This window comes from Hylaeus anthracinus, unplaced genomic scaffold, assembly GCF_026225885.1.
Source record: "Hylaeus anthracinus isolate JK02 unplaced genomic scaffold, UHH_iyHylAnth1.0_haploid 11981, whole genome shotgun sequence".
Classification (NCBI taxonomy): Eukaryota; Metazoa; Arthropoda; class Insecta; order Hymenoptera; family Colletidae; genus Hylaeus; species Hylaeus anthracinus.
Window position 1 is genome coordinate 5,779,922 of NW_026534329.1, and position 26,314 is coordinate 5,806,235.

Below are 26,314 nucleotides of genomic sequence, written 5' to 3' on the forward strand. Positions count from 1 at the left end.
CTTTTAAATCTCCATATGTTTAATTTTCCATCGCGTCACGTGTGCCAAATAAATTAAATTAATTTGCGAACATGTGCTACGTAATTCGATCGAATGAGAAAACAATTCGTATCGATAGTGACCGTTGCTTCTAATTACACGGGTTCGCCATTCGAATATTAAACTCTTCGATATGGTGTTAAGGTAATAGTCGGCATTTGCGAAATACACGATGATATTCTTGTTTGGAAAATTACGTCTTTTGTATGCAGATTTGTATCAAGAATAAACGTTCAGTCGATAACATGCTTGGCATGCAAACTTGAATGAAACGACACGTTTTCGGACTCAATCGAGTGATCCTATCACGAGAATAATAGTGTTCCCTATAATTCATACATGTCAGAAGAATTGAGTTTTTATGAATATCTATACTCACAAATTCATTCCCTGAAAACATATAGCTATTGGCGTCCTCATTTTTGTTTATCAAGACGTTTCTATTTCATTAAATAATTAAGTTGTTTCTTCATTTTTTCCTTACTTTTAAGTACATTGTTACTTACATATTATTCGATTTGTACATTTATTCTTAAATTTATAATTTTCCATGAAGAGAGCTCACTGGAGAGTTAAAATATTTGTCAAAATTAAATTATGAGTTTGAATGAGTAAGAAGTATTCGTACCGCAACCCATTTAAAATAAATGGTCCCTGTACTCATATTTATTACACTGACTGTATGTTTATAATGAATATTTATTTGGGAACATGAAACCTATCATTTAATTTAGACAAATGTTTTCAGTATGACGTAGATGGTTACGAATATTTATGAGACTGTATATCTCATATGGTATTTTCGTTTTTACTGGTACAGTTTATGTGTATACATGCTTCTAACAAAAGAACATTAAAATTATTAGAATATTACTATTAATTTCAATACACCCCCTAATTTATGATTTAATTTCTCCAAACAGGGACATCAGACCAGAAGAGTTATTGGTTATGAGGGTTGGTAAAATAGTCAAATATTTACACTTTCCATTATGCTACATGATACACATTCTAAATAATAGGTAGCAGTGCACTAAGATGAGGACGCCGGAAGAAATGGCTCTGAGCACAGAGTGGTGCATAACACCTCCTGTCGGCCGCTTTACCCTCACGACCAATCCTGCGCCCTACATCCTATTCGTCCTCTCGTTTGACTTCTTATTCAGGACTCCTTACTTCTTCATTATTATTAAGAGACGCGATACTCCATGCACTATTATCGATACTAAGTATTATATAATAGCTGCAAGAGTACGTAAAGGTGATCCACGAAAACGGAGAAACACACGCGAGAAAGGAAAGGATATTCGTTGCTTATGCGCGGCTTCAGTGGCACGCAAGAGGCAACAAAGGGCAACAAGGATGATGTTCCAGGTTCTCATTTCCCTGGTTATATCCGCTGGCGGGTACGAGCTACTTGAACGGCCCGATGGCATAATACTTGACGATCTTCGATGTATTCATACGACAGGCGAGATCGATTTGCATTTTCATGGGACTCGAGAATGTAACGCTGCAGTAAACGAGAAGCTTTTGCGAAGGACCACAAATAACTCCGTAAACGTTGCGCATACCGATGTAAACAAATTTGAAATATTCGGTACTTCGACAGCAATTTCTGTCGTTCAAAGAACGTTGTATCGTTTTTTTTTTTTTATGTAGGGCAGTGTTACAATTTACAAGAAGCATGAAAGAAAATTTGTTGTATAGATAGATCTCAAAGCAACAATTATTATAAGGTAGAAATGCATTTGAAATGAAAGGATACTTTTTGTAGAAAGTAGAATAAGGATGTAACGATATTAAAAAAATTTGTTCAAAAGTAGTTCTAGTTAATCTTGTCCAATTTATTTCATATGATTCATGAACTTCTCTAGAAGTTAAAAGTTAAATGTTTTACAAAAAAAAAAGAGTACTACCTGTACCGAAATTAAACCTGACGCTCAGATTCGCGAGCAAGACAGAAATCCAATGTTGTCAATAAACATCAATTGACAGACTGAAATTCACGAAACCTGGACTAATATGTGCCGATACCAATAAAAGGGACAGGCAATCGTCAATATCACGCGAGAACGGACAAAACTTTACCCGGGAACGTTTCCAGTATACTGTTTTTTCATTTGTGCATAATATCTATCTGCTCCGTTAGTTTGTTCTAAATTTTCTGTGCGATATATTAAAAAGAAAATAAATTTCATTTTACCCCATTTTTCCTGTACGGTAAATACATAATTGCTACATCATAACGACGGTAGTGAAACGTAACATTTCAATTTTCTCGTGTGATTCATAATCATTCATTTCATTTATAGACGCGAGGGAGAAAGATATAATGACGCAAATTAAGAACTAAAATCGTCTTGGATAAATCCTCGAAGACGAGTTGCGATATTGTTTAAAAATTTTCTAGTTATGAGAAATATTAAATAGGACGAATCGTTGAAAGTTATAATCTGTATCTAAATGAAAAGATTAAATTCCTTGCAACACAATAACCATATTAAAATCAATGACAGTTAGTTGTAATTATTTCATGACTAATCAAATTTTTTCTTTCATCTTGCCACCTCTTCTCTCTCTTTTTTTTATTCAAATAAGTAATATTTATTCAGCTTCTTAGAATTTAATCTGGAATGTAATTCCATCAATTATGATTTAAACATAGTGCTATGAAGTTTTATATATGTTCAAAAGTAATTTCATTTTCTGGCGAAAGGTTAACAAAATTGATGTTCAATTGAAGAAAAGAGTAGACTCGTTCTCATCGTCAGTGAAGCGATGTAAATACGACTAACGGCACGAATGTAAAAAAAAATGTCTAATAACGTCCGACGTTTTGTCTGAAAAATTCCTAACGCGAAAGCTCGATACGACACACATGATATTAAATTCCACGAAAATTAAAAGTCGCATGCAAACACGGAGAGCCGTAATCAAACAGCGCTTCGGCTTCATTAATATGAAAGCCTTGGTCATAAATATCAACGTGTACATATCCCATCGACGTTGCCCCCTTTAATGTTTATATTAACATCCACTTTCGCATTCGTAAAATTAGATACGTCAAAAATGTGATTAAAATTACGATCTGACATAAATGTCTACGAAATACTTCGATATTTCGCTTCCATCAAAAAGTAGGTCGCTTCCGCGTTCGACCACAATTGTCACGTTGAACGTTAGGTATTTATAACAATTTTGGAACGTTTAATATATTCCATCTAATTTTAACGAGATTGGATAAACGCAAATGAGGTAATGAGATAATGAGGTTTAATTGGATACCGCGAAAGAGTGAGAATGGCTGGAGGACTTCTTGTACACGTTTTAGCTTTCAACACGATGAAATCAGGAGACTATCAGCGTCATCACGGTCCATCCTTATTGCACGGGATCTTAGCAAAGTGAGCATTCAAGATTTTCATAATCCCTCCTCGAGATAAGTAGGGTTCACTACTTCGAGTCCTCCACTTTCGCTGAAACGAGGGGATAAGGAAGTTCGGAGTAGATAGGAAGAGGAATACCATCATCGCGATACCTCTGAAGGGTGCCAAGTTCTGATAACAATCTTTCTACTATATATCACATCCTAAATGGTCAGATTATCGACTCTTCCCTTCATCATTTACATCCCCGCTGTTTGCAAGACAAATGGAATCTAAATTTAAACGTTCGCGTCAAAAACTGTAACATAAATACTAAGTACCTTTTAATGATAGAGGATTATTAAGGAGGGTAAGTAGTGTTTAATTTAGGAATAACTAGAGCACCGACATTCAAGATAAGATAGGCGTGTACATTTTGAAAATTTGCAAAATTAATTTAAATCTCTATTTCCCTCTTTGTTACATATATCTAAATCTATTGCAAAATAGCATGTAGCATGCAGCAGCGCCAGCTGATCTTCGCCCGTGAGTCGGACAACCATCGGTTAAGGGTCGCACAGATTACTCTGACGTGACGTGATCCTGCGTCATAAGACGAGTGATATGAAAATCTAACATAGGGTTTCGCATGGTGACGTTCACATTAATCTGACGATGCGTTAGATGGCGTCAGATGGCGTCAGCCCACGTCACGTCAGATTAATGTGAACGTCGCCATGCAAAACCCTATGTTAGATTTTCATATCACGCGTCTTATGACGCGGGATCACGTCACGTCAGAGTAATCTGTGCGACCCTTTAGGCAAGTCAACAGAAATTTCGCGTGGTATACTTTCTTGCGAAAATATTTTTATTATGGTATTTCTGCGATGTTCCAAGTCCTATACGTTTCTTACCACCGACCTGTAAGCTAGAATGAAGCTTATTGTTACGATATTCTCTGATATAATAGTATTACAAGTATCCGTACCTTCTATTGAAGACATTTGTTTAAATTAAATGCATAGTATAATTAAATGATCGAACGAACCTGTAAGTGAATTTCTATCATTGTGTGAGCTACAATCAATTATATTTATTATCGTATATAATTATAATGAGACATTCAGTCGGAAACATCAAACCTATCATTTGCTTTATTCTTAGACAAATTTCTAAGGGTACGAATGTTTATGGGGATGACTGTAGTAACCCCGAGTAAAGTAGGAGGAAATTCCTTACATTTCGTACCACATTTATCGACTTCGGTAGAATGGTCGAATAATACTTTCACAGTCACGATCCTCGATCATAGAGAGCGCTAGCGAACCGCATAATTTTCAGAGGTCGGTACTTCAGTTCACGGGAAGCTTGCATAGAGTGGTCTAGCAAACCTGCACCACGTTGATACCTAAACCTCGTTCAAAAGCTCGGTTGTCAAAGCTCCCGTGCAGCTATCTACCTTGCCGACGTCGGTTATATCCACCCGCCAGGTTATCAAGCTCACCACGAGGGGAGGTAAGAAATACGCGAAGGAGCTTTTCCTTCCAGCGGTTGATAAATCGCTTCGAGGCAAGAAGTACTTTATCCCCGGATGAGTAAAAACTGAACGTATTACCGAAGGAAATACATCAACGAAGAAACAAAAAATAGTCCAATCACAGTCGTGAATACGTATTGCCTCAACAGGGGATTGCCGATGAATGAGAACGAACAAAACTGATGCTTTCTTTTGGCACGTGACGTTCAAGAAGAACGAGACCACCTAATTACTCGTTTTTACCACTGCGATCGATACTCTTTCCTGCTTTATTTTGCCGTAATATTTTCTAGGTCGTATCGCTGGCATTTTCATGCTGGAAAATCGCGTGCGGTGCTCCATCTAAGGAGATGGCATCCAGAAAGGTATAAGTTAAAGTAACGAGTATGGAAACTGCATCACCTTGAAGATATTAATATTTTTATTTTATTTTCTCACGAATAGTAACTGGCTGTGTCATTAAGCACGAAGGTTGATTAATACTAATATAAGTTAATATAATGAAGTAATTTGAATAAAATAAAACAATGTTTTTATCATTTATAATAAATGATGTAACGTAAAATAAATATGTCTATTAATCTCTTTCATGAATCAACCTCGAGATTCAAGAATTCACTTGTAGCAATTTTGACTTCGCTAGTTGCAAATTCACTTGTCTCGATTTCTCTGATTGTTATTGTATCGGTAAATCAAATATCATTATCATAAAGCAACTGGTACGTTTTCATAATACGCGAAGATACAAACAAATAAACTCAGAAATACTCTGATGTCGGAATGTTAAAGTGAGAAACTGTGTATATTAAATGACAAAGGATCTTCGAGTGTCACGAAGTTTCATATCCCGTCGCATGATGTATATTAAGCCAGCTGGTTTCTCGTTTGCCAATCGACTGCTCTCGCATTTCATTTAAAATGCCTTTAACGTTATCGAATCTTCGTGTCAACTTTATCCAAATATGTAAAATGTTCGAGGTTCGTCGATAAAACAACGAAACGATCACTTCCCGATGAGATTCACTTATCGATTCCCGAACGCAACATGCAAACGACATTACTCTCCTGGCTCGGCCGCTGGCGGTCGCTCAAGTGTGACAGTACTAAACCGCATTCGTTCGTTCAACCGTAAATCTCATTTGGCCGCAAAAGCTGATATGCCGTATAATTCATCTCTTAATCGTATGTGCCGGGGTCATTTTGGAGCGCAGAGATTAACGACAAGGTGATATTTTAGTTAGAGACATCGATGGGAATATCAAATTAGAAAGAAGTTTCGGTGAGATATGCAAATTGCAGAACCTTGGAGATGAAGAGATTAACGCTTTCGCGGTCGTGCGTGTTTTCATGAGTGTGCTCCGAAACGTCTTTTTCATTTCATTGGGAAAGCATAGGGATTTATCGATCCGATATGTCGTGCTCTACTTCAATAATTGAAGTGGAGTAGGGTTGAATGCTTTATCGTGTTTTTTTTTTTTGTGGAATACGAATCGATGTTTTTATCACAGTTTGCCGTCTATTTTGAATAAACTCTTGGTTATAAATTCTGACAATCATGATCTATATTCAGTTTTTTTAATTAAGAAGGGATAATTAAGAAGACTTTCTATGTATTTCGTGCTTCCTGAACAAGTTCCGCACTATAATGATTGAAGTAGAAGTAGAAGAAGTCGAATAGTTAGAAATAGAATCTGTGAGAAGCAGATTCTATAAAAAGTCTTATCATGCTTTAGTTGATTATTTAATAGCAACATCGTAGTTACGTTACTCCATTATGGAAACAGTATCATGGTGCATGAAATTTGGATTCTTAATCAATTGAATAGCTGATATCTACGTTATTAGCCACGGGAAATTCATTATTAATTCAATCAACGGCGGACCCTAGCGAATAACAATTACTTTAATCGATTATGGTCGAGATTGATCGACTACTAATTCACTTGTCAATCTTGGATATCAACTAACCGTTTAACGTTTTAATTATAATTGTCAGTCATTAGTTTGATTAAAATCTGCCCAACACGGCTTTGAATCAGGTCAGTCGATAACTTGGTGCCCATTCGTGTTACTGTATCCATTATAAATCTGTATTGTTCACGTTATGAGTCATATATTTGTTTGTTTCTTTCGATCGATCATGGCATCGTTACTATCACGAGTATGATAAGTATTTCATCGGACCTTGATGAAAAATAGCCTATAATTATTTTTTTATTAGTAGTCCATAATAACAACAGTCACTCGAATTAAACCTTTTGAACAAGTCTAATTTCAGTTTGGAAATTAATTTTTCAGAACTATTTTTAAAGTATATAATTGATAGGTGATTCTTTTCAAACTCCATGTTCTCCAAATTGTTTCCCGAGTAGAGAAAATATTTACTTACTCCAACCGAGAGGTCATGCTTCGTTACATCTCTGGCATCGCTCCAAGTAACCGCGATCTTTTCTGAGGTTTAAAAAATGTTTTAAATGTAAAAGAATTTCCAAAAAAGAATAAAGCGCAAAGTGCAGTATCTCGTTATTTTTCCTTGAAGCCAATATAATCTTACAAAAAGAAAGTAACAAAAATCGCTGAGACTGGTGAAACAATCAAGATACTAATGGAGTAAATAATTAAAAAAGTAAACAACGGTCTCTTCATTTATTCCGTGTATGTGTTTTGAAAAATAAATGCAAATTAGATACAAATTAATTAAAAGTACCAGCAGAATCCACTCCAACGACAATATCATGATTAAGAACGGAATACTTGAAATACTGTTATTATTCAAAACCTAACTATAACCTCGAGCGTGCAAATGACTCGTGAATAGTAAGCGTGTTCTTAAAATCCATTGGGAGACAAATGAAGTAGGTCAAAAAATCGAAAATAACGAGCCTTAAAATTAACGACGAGCGATATTACGTCGAAGATATATCTGTGGCAGATTTGAATATACGAGCTGTGCTATTTGAAACAATCAAACTGGAATATTGCTTAAATAACAAATTCATGAGTTATTAAACGCAAATAAAAGACTAACGAGAAATTCGATAGCATCGCAATTGATGCTGCGTCTGATCACAAGTTATTATTCCCATGTCATCCAAACATGATAACGAGTCGTGCATGACACATATTTCATTAACCATTATAAACAACGAATAAAATGTGCAATAGCTGTCAGGCGCAAATTAAAGTCAAATGACCTGAATTGCAGCTCTGCTCGTACAGTTCACAGAGCCTCTAAAAACGATATCCTCGGGAAACAGTCAGCAAAATGTTCTTCTCCGTTTCAGAGCAATACTATTTCAGCTTTTGTGTACCCTCGACGCATTCATTTCAGCGAAATTACACTAGGAGAGAGTTGTTCAAGAGTCAAAAGCAGATAGGGGCTTTCGTATCGTTAATGCGAAAACCATGTGACACATTTAAGGTCGAAGCTACGAGTACACGTGTGGGAAAACCACGATGAAACCGACGTTCCCTGTTCTCGTAGCTCGAATCGAAAAATGGGGCGCGAGGAAGAACGATTTCGACTGGTCGAGCGATGTAAAAAGCGCGACGATAAAAATTTATGGACTGAGAAAAGCGGCGAGCGGCTTCGATAGTATCGCCGAGGCCGCGCCTTTTGAAAACTTTATACGCTCTGTAAAGCGTAATTGGAGAAAACCTTGTAATCACGATGTTACGTGTATCGTAAAACGCCTCTGTATTTTTCTTGAGAGGAGCTTTTTTTAACAACATCCGTCTTGAAAGACAACTTTCTTGAAAACAACTTTCGTTAAACGAAACTTTTTCATAAGTACCTTCCTGTAACACCTCGACTGCCAGAGTAAACCACACGGAAAATTCTCACGAGACTTTCTTCCTGAATAATTTCGTTTTTGAATGAAACGCGAGAAGTGTGGAATATATCCGATTATTTTATTTTAGATGGAAGGTTTACGAAATGTTTTAAATGTAAAAGAATTTCCATTAAATACACGATTCAAACAAAATCCTAAAGACCTTTAGAGAAGCCTTTCTAGTATTTTGTTTAATATCTCGAAAGTGAAAGAACATGGCAGTCAACGTGTTAAAGCATGTTTCTTTTAAAGTAAACCTGGTCGGGATTCCATGAAGATTATCAAAATTTGTTCAAATCAAAAGTAAGTATCGATACGGTAACGAAAGTAAAATAATCCCGCAGAGAATTTATTTCTTCCGTAAAAAGTATCGTATAGTACCAAAATGGCGGAAACATCCTCGTACAATGGTTCAGAAATATTCCGCTGGACATTTTTACTCGGAACTATCGAACTTCCAAAGTAACATTATTGGAAAATATTCTTCCACGAAGAAGCAAGGGAATTAAATAGAAATTGAAAGTTATTAACTGAAATGTCTGAAATTATATCGAATGTTCGAGGAAATTGGAGAAGAAGCCTTGTCATTTCGTTATACGCTGAAATAAGTATCTAAACGATTATGTTCTCTGGATATTCGATATTTATACTGACGATTCAGGAAAGGAAACGATAACTTTGATTGTACATTTAATAAGTATGTATAAGGTTAATCTTAGGCTTCGGGTATGTATCTATTAACGTCTCAGTATAATTACGGTTCATCGATCATCGTTTCGACTGGTAATTGCTTCGCCCTCCTATCATACTTCTCCGTCAAGATTAAATCTCCTACGCTTCAAGCGTTCAACTGCGCCTATTTCGATTTCCGAGGTAAACCATCGTGTCATAAACGGAAGTTTCATTACGTACTTATCGGGCGGGACACTTCCAGCATGGGAATCGTCACTTACCTGAAACAGGCAAATAAATATCATGTATTAAGGAAATTTACAAATACGTTTTTACATACAAATAAAATATGCGTAACGATAGCACGAAGAAATATAGTTTATATCCAAATAAACGTTTCAACCGTTGCTTTACAATTTATTCTAATGTTGTTATATTACATATTCGCAAATTATACAAGTTACGATATATGCGAAAATTATCAATATTGGAAAAACAGTATTTTATTTTATTTGAAAATTCCAGAGTGTTGAAACGAAAATTGAAGAACGGGCTTTATGGAAATACAAATTTAATTTATTCGTCCACAAGAGCACATTCAATAATTTTAACCAGAAAACGAAAACCAAAAGCAAACAGTAAAGAACATTTCCAACAGAACGAAGTAATTTCTACAAGAACTTTTTTCTGATTTAACGTATAATGTATACAAAATTAAATATATACAAACCTCTTTAAATCGTATTTAAATTGTTATGACAGAAAGACATGTTTTTTAAATAGCTTTCTGTGAAAGGTGAATTTTATGAAACACTGATTTAGACTATGAACAAACGCTGACAGAGATGTACAGTACAATTTAAAATCTCGTTTCGAGAACGAAAATGTTCGCTTCGATTGTTCGCTTTCACTTCATTACTTATCGTAGAAGAAAACTTAAATCGAAGAAGAATACTACTGCAATAAAAATCGCCATCAAAAAATTCCAAAGTTTCGATGGTCCATTTAATAGCAAATAGCTTCGTAGGAAAACAGATGAAACATCAAATCGAAATAGAACGCCGAGTGTACACAGAAATCAACGTAAGAATATCGAATCATTCTTTCGATGAAACTATTGGTTCAACCATCCGCAATACCACGCATAGACCTTGCGAACGGGCTTTTATCCTACTTGAAACAGGGTTGGGTTCCTTCCGCTCTGGCAAATACAGATCTAGGGTAACGCGTAAAAGTCGGCTGCGTCGTAACATCCTTTATCTTACGCTTTCGTGAATTTCTTAAAGTGTTCTGCGCGGTTATCTTCGACATCTTTAAAATTTAATCTTGGAAAGTACGTATCGATCATTTCCCATTTATTGCGCCATTCTTTCTTTTCCTTTCTTTGCCAAAGTAACCTTTAATTATGCACAATCCTTAAAGAGTAGTAATTTTGTTTGCTTGTGTTTCAGATACTTGGAAGACTTATATTGTTTATACTATTACTTAATTCGAGGAGAAGTTTTAATTATTCTCTTTGGAACTTTATTGAATTAATTCTTTGCTTGCTAGCAAAACTCCCTTTAGATGATACGATTTAGGGAAGTTCGCCCGATTATGTGTACCTTTATGTATACCTTTGAGGCTATTTATTTGCTACTAACTTTAGGAGACTGTAAACGAAGTCTCTTCCCATTATTATAGATTTTCTCTCATTAGGGAATTGCTATGATGTGTAAAATAAAAGTACTAATAAAATTGCTTGACAATCAATAAACTTGAAAATAAAAATGACTGAAGATCTTCACTGATACAGTGTAGGAAAATTTAGTTATTACTTTATATCCGCATACAGTAATAAAAACAATTTACTTAACTATTATCAAATTAAGCTGACGTTGCTGTATTATATGGCGATAACGTATAAAATAAATTCATTCAAACTTTCACTTTTCATATTATTTTAAATCAACAGTTCCTACGTGAAATTTAATCACACAGAAATAGGCTACAAATTTTATAGTCACAAATGAAATATTTACAAATAAAATATCATTATTCGTACTACATCAATTCAACATTTTTTAACTGGTACACTAGATGTTAACAAAATGTTATAGTACATAAAGTGGCGCAATTCTTAATCCTAAAAAAATTGTAGAATGTTCAATGTTTATAAATGTTATCTTCCTGAACTAAAAAAGGCCAGATCACTTTTTCTAAACTTTGTCGTAAGCGTAAGGATCAGAAGCACTCTAGCGAGGGCTGAGCATCTTCACCTCCGTCAAAAGCAGGTCCAGGATAACGCGCGAGGCAACGACAGCGACCGTATCATCCCTTATCCGTGTATTTCCTACGCTGTCCTATACCGCCGTCCTCTCAGTTTTTTTTTTATTTCGCAATGTCAACAGTGTTTTGCTGCAAGTGCACCAAGGAGGAAGTGAAATAACAGTCAGGATAATGACGGCAGTCGTTAATCGTAAAAGCGTCGCATTGAAGCCCGCTGAATGAGGGCATAAAAGAAGAGGGCAAACTTGGATGGCAGGCTTGAAATCGAGGATTAAAATGAAAGAACCTCTGAAATGGAATGTGCTCCCTATTCGTCCAGCCGTAATAGCGAGGATCAACTCTTGGGCGTATCCTGGCCTTGAACTTAATTGAGCAAAAAAATAGCACCAGTCCTGAAGAACGATCTAAGGAAACCTCCTCTGTAATCGCCATGTGATTTTGACGTAATTCGGTACCATCCTTGTAGCACATTAAGTAGTACATTAGGAAGTGAAACTCAATAGCATCCTTGTTGTACGTTAAATAGTACATTAGGAAGCAAGAAATTTTGAACGTGTAACAGGGGTTGAGGATAATTGTTTTGTTCTATCCTTTTATCTAGCTATTAGAGCAAGAGCATCCGAGGAATGTCCTTATTTACACCGTTGGTGTTTCGACCAAGTATATCGCGACCCTCATGAAAATTCAAATGTTACGTTTGACCTCCTTTTGGCGATTTTGAAAACCTGTATTGATGTTAAAGCTGGTCCAAGTAATTCTGGCATTTCACGTGTTACATGCGAAGCGAGGTATAATTTAAAGAAGAATTTTAGATAATAATTACAAAAATAGTAGCTTTAATATGAAATATTTGTATTCTGATGATCTGTAGCGTAAAATAAAGTCTTTTAACTTTGTATTTAAAATACTTCTGATAATTAAAATAAATTGAAGAAAGATATAGTATCGTAATGCAAGAAAGCATGCTACTTAGCAAAGAAAATAATCTACGCATAATTATGCTCCAACGTAACACAATATTGTAAATATACGATAACTGGACATAAGTTAACTACTAGATCTGTGAGTTTGTGACGATTGAACTATGAGTTGCTCTCTAGGTTTTGAAGTAACCATACGTGCCCCATAATAAATCACAGTACTTCATGTAGTGTGTAATTTCTCTCCCTTATAGCGTGTCGAAGCGATATAAATTCGTGTCAGCGTGGTGGGAAGAGATAAATCATTTCCACTGATATCGCAGCAGTGCGTGAAACGAGAAATTTTGCGAATTCGACGGGAAGAAACGGAAACTTGAAAACAGGAGAAAATGGACCTGCGCGATTTTCCAAAGACCTGATTTATGAGATACTGCGGAAGACGTTCAAAAATTGTTGGGAAGTGTGGAAGAACGTATGAGAACTTCTCTGAAGCAACTAAAGCCTTTGCAGGAAAACGGTATTCAAGAATCGTTAAACTTTTCTCAACGATTCCCGGAATCGAGAAGTTATGCCGCCGACGTCATTTGAAATATTTTGATTCGAAAGAAATAATTAAGAATTTTAATCGAGGCTCTGCTTTCGTTCACAATTCCTGCTTATTCAAATTTCAATTAAGCACCAGTTAACTACGTTAAAAATACTCCAGTGGACGATCAAATAAGATCCACGTTAAACTCAACGAAATTAGGGCGAATTTAAAGCGCAGTTTAAAGTTAATCGAATGCATTAATAATTGAGACGGCAAGATAATTAGTTCCTTAAACAGTTCCGTGTTTCTTGCAACGATCACCATTACCAATACGAAAAGGCTTAAATTTTACTAATTACGAAAAGCCTTGTGTTACGCGTTGGCGTTGCACGAACTCGAGTTGTAACAGAAAAACCGAAGTCATCGATTAAAAATCTGTGGTTGGTCAGTGGATTTTTATTTAGATTGAAGAAACGGCACATCAGTGATTGTTCCATTAAATTCCGACGAAGCTGGCAGAATGTCAAAATGCTTTTCTAAAAAAGGATGCACTTCTATAATTATTATTACGCGTATATTTCTACCATAAGTTTTTATTTATACTTTCATACGAGATGCAAGTAATTTAATACAATTCATTTATATAAAATTTGTTGTAGAGACTTCTACAAATATGTAAACGTTGTTCATTTAACAAACATTGAATAATAAACAAAGTTATACAAATTTGAAATAATTCTTGTTGAAATTATTACACAAACTCCGTACACTCACTGTAACTCATACGCAGCGGCCACGAACAGTAACTTCAAATTAAAAAAATTTAAAAAATATCTCTTTTTAGCCCAGCTTACATCAACGCAATTCTCCTTTTCACCAAATTTTTCGTCGGGAGCGAAAAGTGGAATTTTATATACGCAGTGACAATTACACCGAGAGAGAAGAATCATTTGGCGAATGGTGGTTCTTAAAAAGAGGATATATGAAAGTTTTGAAGGTATGTGAAGTATACCAGAGCGACGCTTTGAGAGAAATGAAACTTGAGCCAAAATTAGACAGCGGAGTGATCGATCAATATATAAAAATGAACGAGGAAGCTAGTGTCGTTCCTACGTTGCTTGTGTTGCTAAAAAAGAGTCTACCAAATTCAAAGTAAACTTTATTTATTTTTGCACATATTTGAGAAATGGGCAGAAATGAACGGGCTGACCTGACGCGTACAAAGCGTAACAGGATGAAAATTAAGTGGAATGGCGCAAAATAAAGTACAACGATAAAACAAAATGTTTTAACACATGTACGTGCGATTAATCTCCGTTCATATAGGTTCTCCTGCGTGTCGTTCCAGGTCGACCCATTTTTATTAGGTTTCCAAGTGTGCAAACAGACTACTAGCGTAGCATGGGCTAACCTCTGACGATTACGATCCCGAAGCGGGTAGCTATGAGCCAAGTGTCGCTATATCTTCGCCTCTCGAAGACGTTATTGCGCAATGACGTGGGCATATTGGCGGATTTAGGGAGCAAACTGGAACGGCTACGTACATCTTTGTATTCGCCGCGATAACAAATTGATCTCTCCTGTTGAATCCGCCATAACAGGTGAACCGACTAAAGCAAAGCGGCGCGAAAGTAAACACGAATTACACGGATGGATACTTTCACGTTTTAGGGGAATTGGTATCGCACAAATCCGAACGGTGCAGTATTAATCTTATTGCTTTGAATTCAATTATTTCCAATTTACCGTCGATACCACCAATTCTTTATTTACTCTGAGAATAAATTGCACGATAGTCCAATACGAGGCAAATTTCATTTAATGAACGTTTCACTGGGATAAGTTCAATTAACAAAATTAATTGTTTTTTTTTTTTTTTAATCTCTTCCACCACTTCGCTTACAACAAAATTATTTACTCCATATAATTTGTCCCTTTGTAAGAAATAACTTTTGTAAAAATATTTTGTTCATAGTTTCATCCCCTCGTGAGATACTTAACCATTTTTTAAATGAAACGTCCTGTATATTTCGTATATTGTTTATAATGATAAATACACCGTTTGTTCGTTCATATTTAATTCTATAATACGAATTACATAAATTTTGTTGCATCTATCTACAAAATTTATTGCAAATAATTAATCAGAAGTCGCGATAGACGCAGCGTGAAAATTGATTTATGCGAGAATTAATACGGAATATCGAAGAATTTTTATTTATATTATCTATGTATAGTAACTTTGAAATAAAAACTCTACAACCCCAAGATCTATAAATATATTATGAAAGTCTTGCTCCACTTACGAAGGGAGCATTTAATATGTAGAGTGAAGTCTCTGGTCAGCGACGCTAAAAGCTAAAATTATACTGTACAAGAATATCTTATTACACATTTTATCGAACGTGTCTCCTCGTTGTTATTTTGTTTTGTTTTTCATAATAATGTAAGAAGACGCACGGAAGACGTAATTATAAACTGTTCTACGATGGAGCTATTTGTAAACTGCACTTCGCGAACCAATATCGTTTATCGCAATGCTTGAATAACGAAGTCGTCTGTGGACGAATAGAATTCGACGTTTCGTTTCGATTGGAATTGAAAAAATGCACGTCGCTCTGCCAGCGATGAATATCGACGTTAGAACAGTTTCGTTACATTGAAATACAGGGAACAAAGTGGGCAACCAGGGCAGTACTAAAAACCAACTGGTAATGACTCTTTGTTCCGGAAATGACAAAAAGCGCTTCGGACCCACACCATTCTTCCTGCAACGTGATACTTGAACGTGAAAGGCCTGAAAGCAGTCTGCTCTACATACACAGGACTCAAGGAGTCGATCAGAACTGTGACAAAAAATAAAACAAGCATCCATTTATCAAGATTTAAAAAATATGAAAATATTGCTCCATCCTACTAAAAAAAAGGGCAATTTTTAATATTATTTTACTAATATCAATGAAAGTATTGTTAATAATTGAATATATTTAAAAAGAAGTTTCATATACATTCACTTATCAAATTATGTTACTTGAAATTTTGAGTGTTAAGTAACTATTTTCAACCTTCAACTAAGACTTCCTTCTCAGATTAAATTCCTTATCACGTTTGACCTCAGACGAAATGTATGCAAATAGAGTTGACACAGTGTGAAACGCCAGTGAACTATTTAAAAAATACTCGAGAACGAACCGTGAGAAATATATAACGCAAATAAAATATGAAGAAACGCGAAAGAGAATAGTAATGATACAATAAAACGTTACGTCAGTGTACAAGACGTACCACCTCGAGTAACTAAGTGCTAAAATATTCACCATGAGATTCTATCTACATGTAGCGTGGTACAAAAGTTCAAGGACACTTTTCTAGCTCCGATACCGAAGGATAAGAATCCCCCAAATATTCAACGAATGTTTCTTCGCTACACTTCTGTCTTTCTCATTATCCACTTTAACTCTAAGTGGATTGTATAAAATTCTCTCGAATGTTCCACTTCGAATTTAAAACTGGAGAGGTGGAACAAAAACGGCGAACAAAATTTTTCTCTAGACAGAAATGTAAAAGAAAGAATAGCATAACAAACAGCTGTCTATCCTTTACTCGTTAAATATTAGAAGTTGCATCACAGATTGAAATAATTTGCGATAAGTAATCGAAAACTTAATTGTTCCCTCGAAACGCCATTTCCCTTTCAATATCTGCCATAACGTTGCCTTATCATCTCAATCTAACGTCATTTACTGCGACGATATTGATACATCTTATAACGGCAGAATATCAAGTACGCTTGCTATAACGCAATTTATCTGGATAGTTTGAAAGTGGGTTGAACGGAGACAGGTTATTTTGCCGGTGATAGCTACCTGGGTGCCAAAACGACTATAGACGCTATTCATCTTTTCTGGTTGAAAGTTGTGTTATTTATCGTCCAATATTTATGTTCATTTTTATTTTTCTCGTTTAATCAATATATACTGAATTTAAATCGATTTATTATAATATTGAAATTATTTCTAATATAAGTTATCGATATTGTATTTTAAGAATGCAAATCACATTAGGGTTGGATGAAATGTTGTTTAAAGAAAAAGTGCGATATCTCAAAGATTTTTGTGTGAAATAAATTGAAAAAATTACCAAATATACTCTAAAACATACCTAAAATATTCTCAAAGCTAAAGAAATATTACATAAATTTCTCTCTGTAAAGAAAAATCACGAGGTACTATGGTTTCCTCCCTTGAGGTCTCCATTCCAATTTTGAATTCTCTGAGAATTTGTACAATTTTTAATCGTTAACACGATGACTATTTGTGCTTGATACAGAAAGTATTAAAAATTATAGAAGAATTATTTTCCAGTTATTTTAATATTACAATGTTAAAACATTTGATCAGTTATTTGTATATCAATTTTTCACACTTAAAAACCGAGGTATATTATTCTTCTTCCAAAAATACCTCAGTTATCAGATAACATTTCATACTAGGAGCTTCCAAAGTAATTTCAAAAGAAAAGAAAATAGAAATTCGAGAGAATTTTTGTACCAACAATTTCAAAACAAAATGAATAACACAGGACGCTCTCAGAGGAAAGTTCGACGTTCAACACTTGAAACGTCGTGGTCTCGAAACTCCCTGAGCTGAGCGAGATTTCTACTTGGAAGAAACACGAGAAGGTAGAATGCAAGTAATAATACAAGAACTAAGTAGAACGCGAGGCGTCATAATTTATCAAACTCTGGTGAAAGATGGAGGACATAAAGACACAGCACAATTAAGAGCAGAGATTCAACTTAAACAAGATGAATGACCCATTTTACGCAGAAGAATAATTGCATATCTTACGTCTCAACGTGGAACCAAATAGCAATATTAGCGTGAAAAAAAAATATTTCTTTTATGATCGTCAGATTGATGTAATAATTTGGGGACATTATACAACCGTTATAACATAACGGTTTGGATTAAGGAATAATTTGTTTGGGTGCCCAATGGTTACATTATACTGAGCAAACGAGACATTAACAATCACAGTCGTATTATTTGCGCTGTTTTTCTCAGTTAGCAGATATTAGTTTAAACTCTCTAAGACTCTATTGACAATAAGAAGTCTTTAGAAATACTATTTTTCGATTTCAGAAATATTTACAATTGATAAAAAAAGCCTGCATGCTATCGGATCTATGCAGATATACTTTGAATACTGTTTTTTAGATCCTCCAAAAGAAATCCGGCGCTATAATGGGCGATTTTGGCGTCTACGCATTTCATCTGAAAAAAATATTACAAAAATCTCTGTTCACAAAATACTACCGTTTTAGCCCTTCGCCACTTCGCGACGCGTGCATCTCTTGTTTTAATATTGCTTCACTTTTTTAAGTCATACACCACGAAAGCAAATATTAGTTAAAAACGTCGTTCACCAAATTTTCGCGCTAATATTCCATTCCGTCCCGCCAGTCTCAAATGGATGATTGAACAACGACGTACCTCTCGTCCAGCTTGAACGAGGACCTCGACAGGTCGCTCCAAGCGCTCATGCTCCTGCTGCGTCTCCTGCAGGATGTCTGTGGTGCGAGTAGCCTGGAGCTACTGCGTCTCCTCGTGGAGGCCAGGTTCTCCGCCTGGAAGTAGACTCTCGGCGGATGCATCTTCTGCTGTGCATTAGGCGGCGTCGATGACGGCGTGACGGCCGTCGATGTGTGAAGTTCTGGCAGTGCCTCGTAGTCCCATGCTCTCGCGCCCATCTCGAGCAAGGGAACCGACGAGGCAGCGGTTTGCCCTCGGAGAGGATCCCGAGGCTTGCGCTGATGAAACAGGGCGAACAGCTGACGGAACGCCGACTCGTTCGCCCGGTGTTCTCTCTTCCTCGGTGGAAACTTCACTTTGTTGAGCGTGATCGTTTAACTGGTCTGTCCCGAACGAATCGATCTACGATGCCCCTCCGACGACATCATCGTTGACCCACGACACTCACATCGCGAATTACCTAGCTGGTACACGGTGCGTCCAGACACAGTACTCGAGGTATTCGCTATTCGTTCCGACGCGATCGAACCGATCGAACAGCTTGCGATCTCTTTCCATTGCGGCAGGTTGCTTGGTTCCAATGCAACAGCGGATTCCAGACTGGTAGCCTTAATTGTTGGACTCCCAAGGATGTGCTCTATCGGTAGAGCCACGTGTTGCGAGCAAGTATCGTCGAGTTAATCTTTCGACAGGGAGCAGTTAATCGAATCAAGACCAAATAAGTTTGCTCGTAATTTCCAATCGACGAGCTCGACGTGTTTAACCGAATCGTTGTCTGCTTTGACGGTTAGCCGTTATGCTTTTAGGAACGATTTTAATGAAAGACGAAGTTACTCCTCGAGAACATTTTCCCCGTGGAAGACCCGGATCGTCAAACAAATTGCTTCCGACCTCGTCGCGACTCCTTCTCGCGGGTACAATTAACGAGGTGCACTCGACCTTGTCGAACCGTGTCAACAATGATTAGCGCATAACGATCAGCGTATTTCTACGCGCTTGAGTCCAACCACGCAGTGCCGTTGTGACTGATCGATTAAGAATCAAACAAGAGCAACGAAGCGTACGAAATCAATAACTACCGTTTTTCGAATCTGCCCTACTAAATGCGACCGTGAAACAACGAGCGAACAAGTGTGAAATCCCTTGTTACAATTCGATCGAAAAATATAAACGTTTGTTTAGCGTTAATCGCGCAAACGTCGTGATACTATTTAACCAGTGCAACGTTAAATGTACAGCGCACGCTTTGCAAACGAAACCACGTCTCGTACGCGGGCGTTCTTTTATTTACCTACGGATATCAAAGTCGCCGAAAACTGTTTAAAAATTACACACGAAATAACATCTCGACTACATCGTCAATAGTGGAACAGCTATTAAACCCGAACAACTTCAACAACGATTCGAAAATTTTACAACCCTTGTATGATAACAGATTATTTTTATCGAAATAAATCAAATTAACGTCAAATACTTCCCTCGACTCTATCATCTGCGCGCAACGATAATCTTCGAACATACAACCGGTGTTCTCATGGAGAAGCTATTTCATCCTGTGCTTCGATCGATGTCAAGTGACAGTCGTTCTCGCGATCGCAGCCATAGTATCCACAGGCATCATGCGCCATTAACACTCTACGCGACGATTGCCATTCATCGCGTATTACGAATTCATAGCATTTATCCTCGGCGACGGTAATTGCGGCGAGCCGTCAACGATCGAGCCATGGATCGTTATCATCCTTCGAGGACACTGTCGCGACTCCTTCGAACGACACCCGCGCATCGCACACTCCGTCCAGATTATTCCGTGGATTGCGTTTTACCGAATCGATGGAGACCGTTCGCAGTAACGTCGTAAACAAATAGATTACGTTCGTGGAAGCATAATTTATCGTTGCGGTCTCGACAACCGGCGTAGAGGGCCGGCAACAATTCGTAGCAGCCTCTTGTCACGAGAGACTTTCGATTGGCCTGGGCTCGATCACGTGACGATGGTCAGCATCGAAGGTCATGACCATTGCAAAGTTACCTCGGACAGTAGGTGTCCACCTTTGAATCCTCCCCGACGCTTGACATTTGTAGCCCGCTCGCTAGGAATGTTGCGACAGGTTACGAAGCGATCGATCCATCGAACCCGCGACGATTACATCCGTCTCACTTAGCACGTTGTTATTTTTCACACGACCAGGGTCGAAGCTGCCACTCGGTGCGTGTCACGAGGTCGCTCCCGATTTTACACCGTGATTTCCTTCGTTACGATAATCTCTCGCTTTTCGTCGTTAAACACTCTCCAAATAACCAGTACGCTTCAACAAAGACGCGAGCCAGGGTCTCTTACCAACAACGAACAATTCGAAACAGTTATTAACATCAAAACGTCATCGTCCATCTCGTCTTCGTCCGACTCTGCGTTTGCTTCGAGGCAAAATCCCGGGTCGTTTGACATGGTGGATGCAGAATTAAGAGCACGATGATCAAAGAATGCAAGCAATCACGCAAATCTTCTGACAATGAGCGATTGAACGGTAGAACGCCACTGGCGATCGTCAACCCGATACTCGTGATCAGTGGTATCAGGTTCGCGAGATTCTCAGCTTCGATTACCGTCGACGTCGAAACAGGCGATCAGCTGATCGCCGTGAAACGAAATTTCACAAGCACTTGCGGGATTTCGACACAGTAGAGATCTCGAAAATGATCTTGGTCGACTCTTGAGCAGGAGGATCAAACGTCTCCGTTAGCCTGACGAAACACGTCGACTCGTTACCGCATCGACCTTGACATGCCACGAGTGTCTCGCCCCCGTAACTCTCTAAAGATTACAACCCCACGCGCGATAAGACTCTTCACTCGTTGAGATTAACGGAACGGTCTCTGGAGGATCATCGATGACAAGCTTTCCCGGAGGCTACGTCGCGACGTTGTCGGGTACTCGTGACGATGAGATCAGGGAAGGATCTCGCGAGGATTTCGGCCAATGGAAATGGCGGAAGGTTCGACCACGACGATCGGTTCCTCGAACGTGACACCGAGGGTTGCCTCGGGGTGTCCTCGTCTACTGGTTTTTCACTCTGCGAGGAGCCAGCTCGCAGCTCGCCACCCCGTACTGCGGCACATCGTAGCGGTTCTCTCTCGTGCTCCACCACCCCTTACTCTCTCCTCTCCGATCGCCAACATTCAACCCCTCTATCCCTCACCCTCCGTGTCGCCGTTTCGCTGGTTCGTTCTCATCCTATCTCCCTTCTTGTTCTATCAACGGAACTTGCTCGTGCTCTGTTCCACGACGGTCGCACCACTCCGTCTCGCTTCTTGGCGAATGCGTGCTGAACCGGCGCACACATGCACGTGACGCCGCCGTTGCCAAGGCGACTGCGCCGCGGGATGCTTCGGATGCTTTTCGGTCCTCATCTTTGCCATCAGATCCTTCCCGTCGGCCCTGAGACCATCGCGAATCGCTTTCGTGACCGTGACAAACAACCCCGCCTGAGCTGGTAGAACGGAAGCTGAAGCGTGCTTGTGCGACGTCGTGATCCCTTGTTGACACTTTGACCGTTCTACTGGTCACGTTATATTGATTTCTAGACGTCCAATTATCTGGGAAGTGAATGGACTTATTTGGGTGCAATTTCGTACGGTCACTTTGTACGGGCATTAAAGGTAAATTTGGGAATGTTTAGATGAGATGGTAGAAAGTTAAAAGGAGATGAGTATTACATCTTATATGGGGTTTTCAGATTGTCTAATAAACATTCAAAAACTTTATTAGGTGCAATAGTTTGACTCAAAATAAAAATAAGTCACCCCTGGCAAATATTATTCCTGGTATTTTAATATTATTTCTTTTGTAAACTTACTTTCATTAACATGAAATATTTAAACTGTACACGTTTAGAATACAAAGTTGATTATTTAACCTTACGGTACTAAAACAAGAAACTGGCCTTCCACTTAAAATACAATTATATTATGCCTACCGGAAAGTTCTGTCAGTTTTTAAAATAATAGATTTCTCGTACCTTAAATAGATTTTATTGAATAATATAATTTTCGTCGTTATGTATGACATCTTGCCAGCGTGATTGCAATTTGTATATCATTTTTAACGAATATGCGCATACTCGTTGAAACTTGTAACCGGAACAGACAGAACTTTCCGGTAAACCTAATATTATTCGAATGATTATTTAAATACAATTTGGAGTACTCATTCTACAAATTTTCCTCAGCTCTGGTTTTAAATATAGGCAACTGTAGAGATCGCAGCGAAATGAAGAAGACAAGGATGTCCCTTAAAAAAAAAAAGACCTTTACGACAGAAGCAACAACCCTTCGGTGGCGTAGCATCGTTTTATTATTCCAGGCCAACGAACACCCTTTAATCGGACGATCTGATTAATTTTATTAGATCGTCGGTGGTTGTACGGCGCTCAAAGCGGAGCTATTTCGGAATAGTGGAACGGGATGAATGGATGGCTGGAGTACAGCATCGATTCTCGCCGGGGACGAACCTAAACTTGCGTGATGGGCTTGCGCTCTGGAGGTGAACGAGTAGCGCGGAAAAGCTCGAGGTTTCAATAGGCCACGTGGTTCGGCTCGTGTCCAAGATCAGAGTACCGCGCGCTTCAAAACAAGACACAAAGGCTGTTTATGTTTCCTTGAACTAGTTTTTTTGACAGCGTTGAGTACAATTTGGAGAAGAAATATTTAAAGTACTTTATAAACTACTATAATTCACATAAAAGAAAAAATATCTTAAATGGGGAGAACATTGTCGAAAAATGAAATGTTAAATGTTTCAATAAATTCTCAGCATTTTTTGACTGAATTCAATAATTATTTATGAAGCATTGAATATGAGTTATTTGATTTGAAATAACTCTATTTATTCTAACTCTATTTATTTTCGACCCATTTGACTTAATAAGGGTGATTTCATCCCCCAAAACGTAACGTCATACCACTAAATAAACTGTGTCGAATACTTTCGAGAACTTTTACCAGTATGCAAAGTTTCAGCGGCATTAGCATATATGGTGGGTGATGTTCTGTAGAGGTCTATGATTTCATTACAGTACCCTAACGCAGACTAATCTGAAACTTACATAACTAATTTGACCCGACCATCAAAGATAATATTACATTTCTTTCGTTCCGTCTTAACCGTTAGAAATGAACATTATTAGGGTTTAGGAATTAATCTATTATAGTTAAGGCTTTTAAATTTGATTCTTTTAAATTATTGCGAAATTATATACTACAATTAGATACTAATAGATAGATAATAGATTCATAGTCAATTTTCCGCAATTGCTTTGCCATATAGTTCCTCGTTTATAGAAGTTCGAAGCAGATCTACAATGCATGATCAAAGTCCTAAATTTCATCCCTACAGTTATGCGATGCATCTCCAATGATATCTATTCTAGCCAGTGATGCGGTCAATTTAATATTGCGTAGTTCTGGCCCTATTATTCCATACCATAGATTCCCGAATTGTTCACAGAAATTCTGCCAGAAGTATGTACTTCGTTTTGTAAACTCCATTCTTTCTAAGTTTTCTCGGAATTTTCGAGGAATTTCTGTCTAAGCTATCACGTTGAGTCTCTGTTTGAACTAAAAATTACTGTTGCATAAAAGTGGAGCACGTAGTAGTTTTTGTTTCTCCATCTTCAATCTCGGTATTATTGCACATGCCAAGAATTTTGACATAATAAGGTAAAATGATTTTTTTCAAAAGTAGGCAACATAGTTTCGTAGAGATATCTAAAATCTGGCATGGAGACTTCCGTAAATGAAACACGGTTGTCATTAAATTATACAGAAAGTTAATTTAATTTTCTTAAAATAGTTGGTTTGCAGATTCGGCCATTAAAAGCGAGAAAATTTATAATCTTGGCAGCTTTTTTCCACATTCTCGTCTTCTCCTTCGAAAGAAGATAAATCTGGTAACGTCATGCGGCGCACTCTGGGGAGCAACAAAAGTTTCGCGCTGTATACTTGGAATGGCAAACGAGGAAGCTCGAAAGCTCTGCAAGCACAACGGCTCCAGTACCGTCGATAAAGCAGAAAGTATCTTCTCCGCGAAGAAGAATCAACTCGCATCCCTCTTTTGGTCCTTCAGCTCAACGACTTGCACCTCGTTGACCCATAAAGAACCTACTTTAGCGACAACTTCCGAGGACGCAGAAGAATGTATCATTGAGGTTGGTTGCAAGGAACTTCAAGGCGACGATAAAGCGTATCCGAGTAGTAATACTGAATAAACGGGACAAAACCGGGAGCTAAATTCTATATACTGCGTCAATCTCTACTTTACCTACGTGAGAATTGATTTCCTTGCGTTACTGGAGAACAGTTCAATCGAAAGTATAGAAGCCAGTGTACTCTTTAACCCTTGGAAGCCTGATTTTCCAAATTAAATATAAAAAATATCAATGTATTTATTATTTGAACGATTTTGGCAGCTGACGTTTATTTTTTTAACTTTTATTCGAACAAACATTATGGGATGGTAACATACGTACACCCAATATTAAAAACAAACAAATTCCAAGTGTACAATTCGATTTAAAAGTTCGGTATCAAATTTGAAATTTTGGGGATTTAAGGGTCAAGATAATAGTGCTCTAATTCTTCAGTGAATTACAGAAATTCATAATTATATAAATACCGAATTAAGATTAGTGTTCTTTAACTATCAAAATTCGTCGATATTATTTTTATCGACAACTATTTGAATATGTATATTTTAATTTCCTCAGGAATTTTTCAATATAGAAAAAGAAACGAATGAATTAAATGGAGTGGAACAATTTTCATGATTACTGCGGCGCTGCAAGCATTGTTCGTTCTTCGTGGTTTTTCTCTTAACTCGGCATTCTAAAAAGGTATGACGCATTCACTGTGAAATTCTTGATTAATTATAGTCTCATAAAACGTTCACTAAAAACTGAAAAGTTTCAAATAAGAACAGAAGTTCGAACAGATATGACCGTAAGAAGAATACTACGAAAACCAATTTTGCAATCTTAAGCGATACTAGGACACGAAGTAATTGCACACCACGCGATGCGCGAGAGGTAATGGCGTAAATTATAAGTTTCTTAGTCCATGTTTTCATGAACCTTCGCTATTCCCTCGGGTTATCTAGCGAACTTAATTAATCAGTTAATTAACGAAAGCCATTTGTTCGAGCACAAGTTTTATCTACGTATCGAACAATGATGCTTGATGAACATGAAAAATTAACGGAATCTTCCCGCAAATACTTCTATGGTCGATGCTAGCTGATTGTGAGTTTTCTTTGAGACGAAAAGCTTTCAGAAGATTAGCTTTTAACAAAAGATACGACGAACAATTTCAGTCTTAACTACGAATTGCACTCGACGTTTTATTCTCGGGTTGGAGTCATTCCCAAACAAACTAGGAAAGTTAAATATTAATATTGCGATAGAACAAATACGTAATACGTAAATTCGCTAGCTGAAGAGGATGGCTTGCTTTCCGCTATCACCTTTAATCAAGAGTTTCCGCGAAAAAAAATCGATCGAGACGAAGGAAATTAAAGAGCCCGGTGATATAACGGATTTACTGCGGCTGTACAAGGAA

General features: G+C 37.4%; 1 protein-coding gene across 8 annotated transcripts in view; it reads right to left on the bottom strand.

Moving 5' to 3' along the window:
- Nucleotides 1–26,314, bottom strand: part of LOC128885777 (potassium channel subfamily T member 2) — a 212,056-nt gene that overhangs the window by 169,485 nt on the left and 16,257 nt on the right. For 6 of the 8 annotated variants that reach the window (XM_054140043.1, XM_054140042.1, XM_054140049.1 and 3 more), the window contains exon 1: nucleotides 18,665–19,428. The exons of the other annotated variants lie outside the window; for them this stretch is intronic. In XM_054140043.1, coding sequence (XP_053996018.1) covers nucleotides 18,665–18,921 — 257 coding nt within the window. In that variant the 5' untranslated portion in view covers nucleotides 18,922–19,428. Of the gene's footprint in view, nucleotides 1–18,664; nucleotides 19,429–26,314 lie in introns of those variants that run through there. 8 annotated transcript variants of the gene reach the window in all.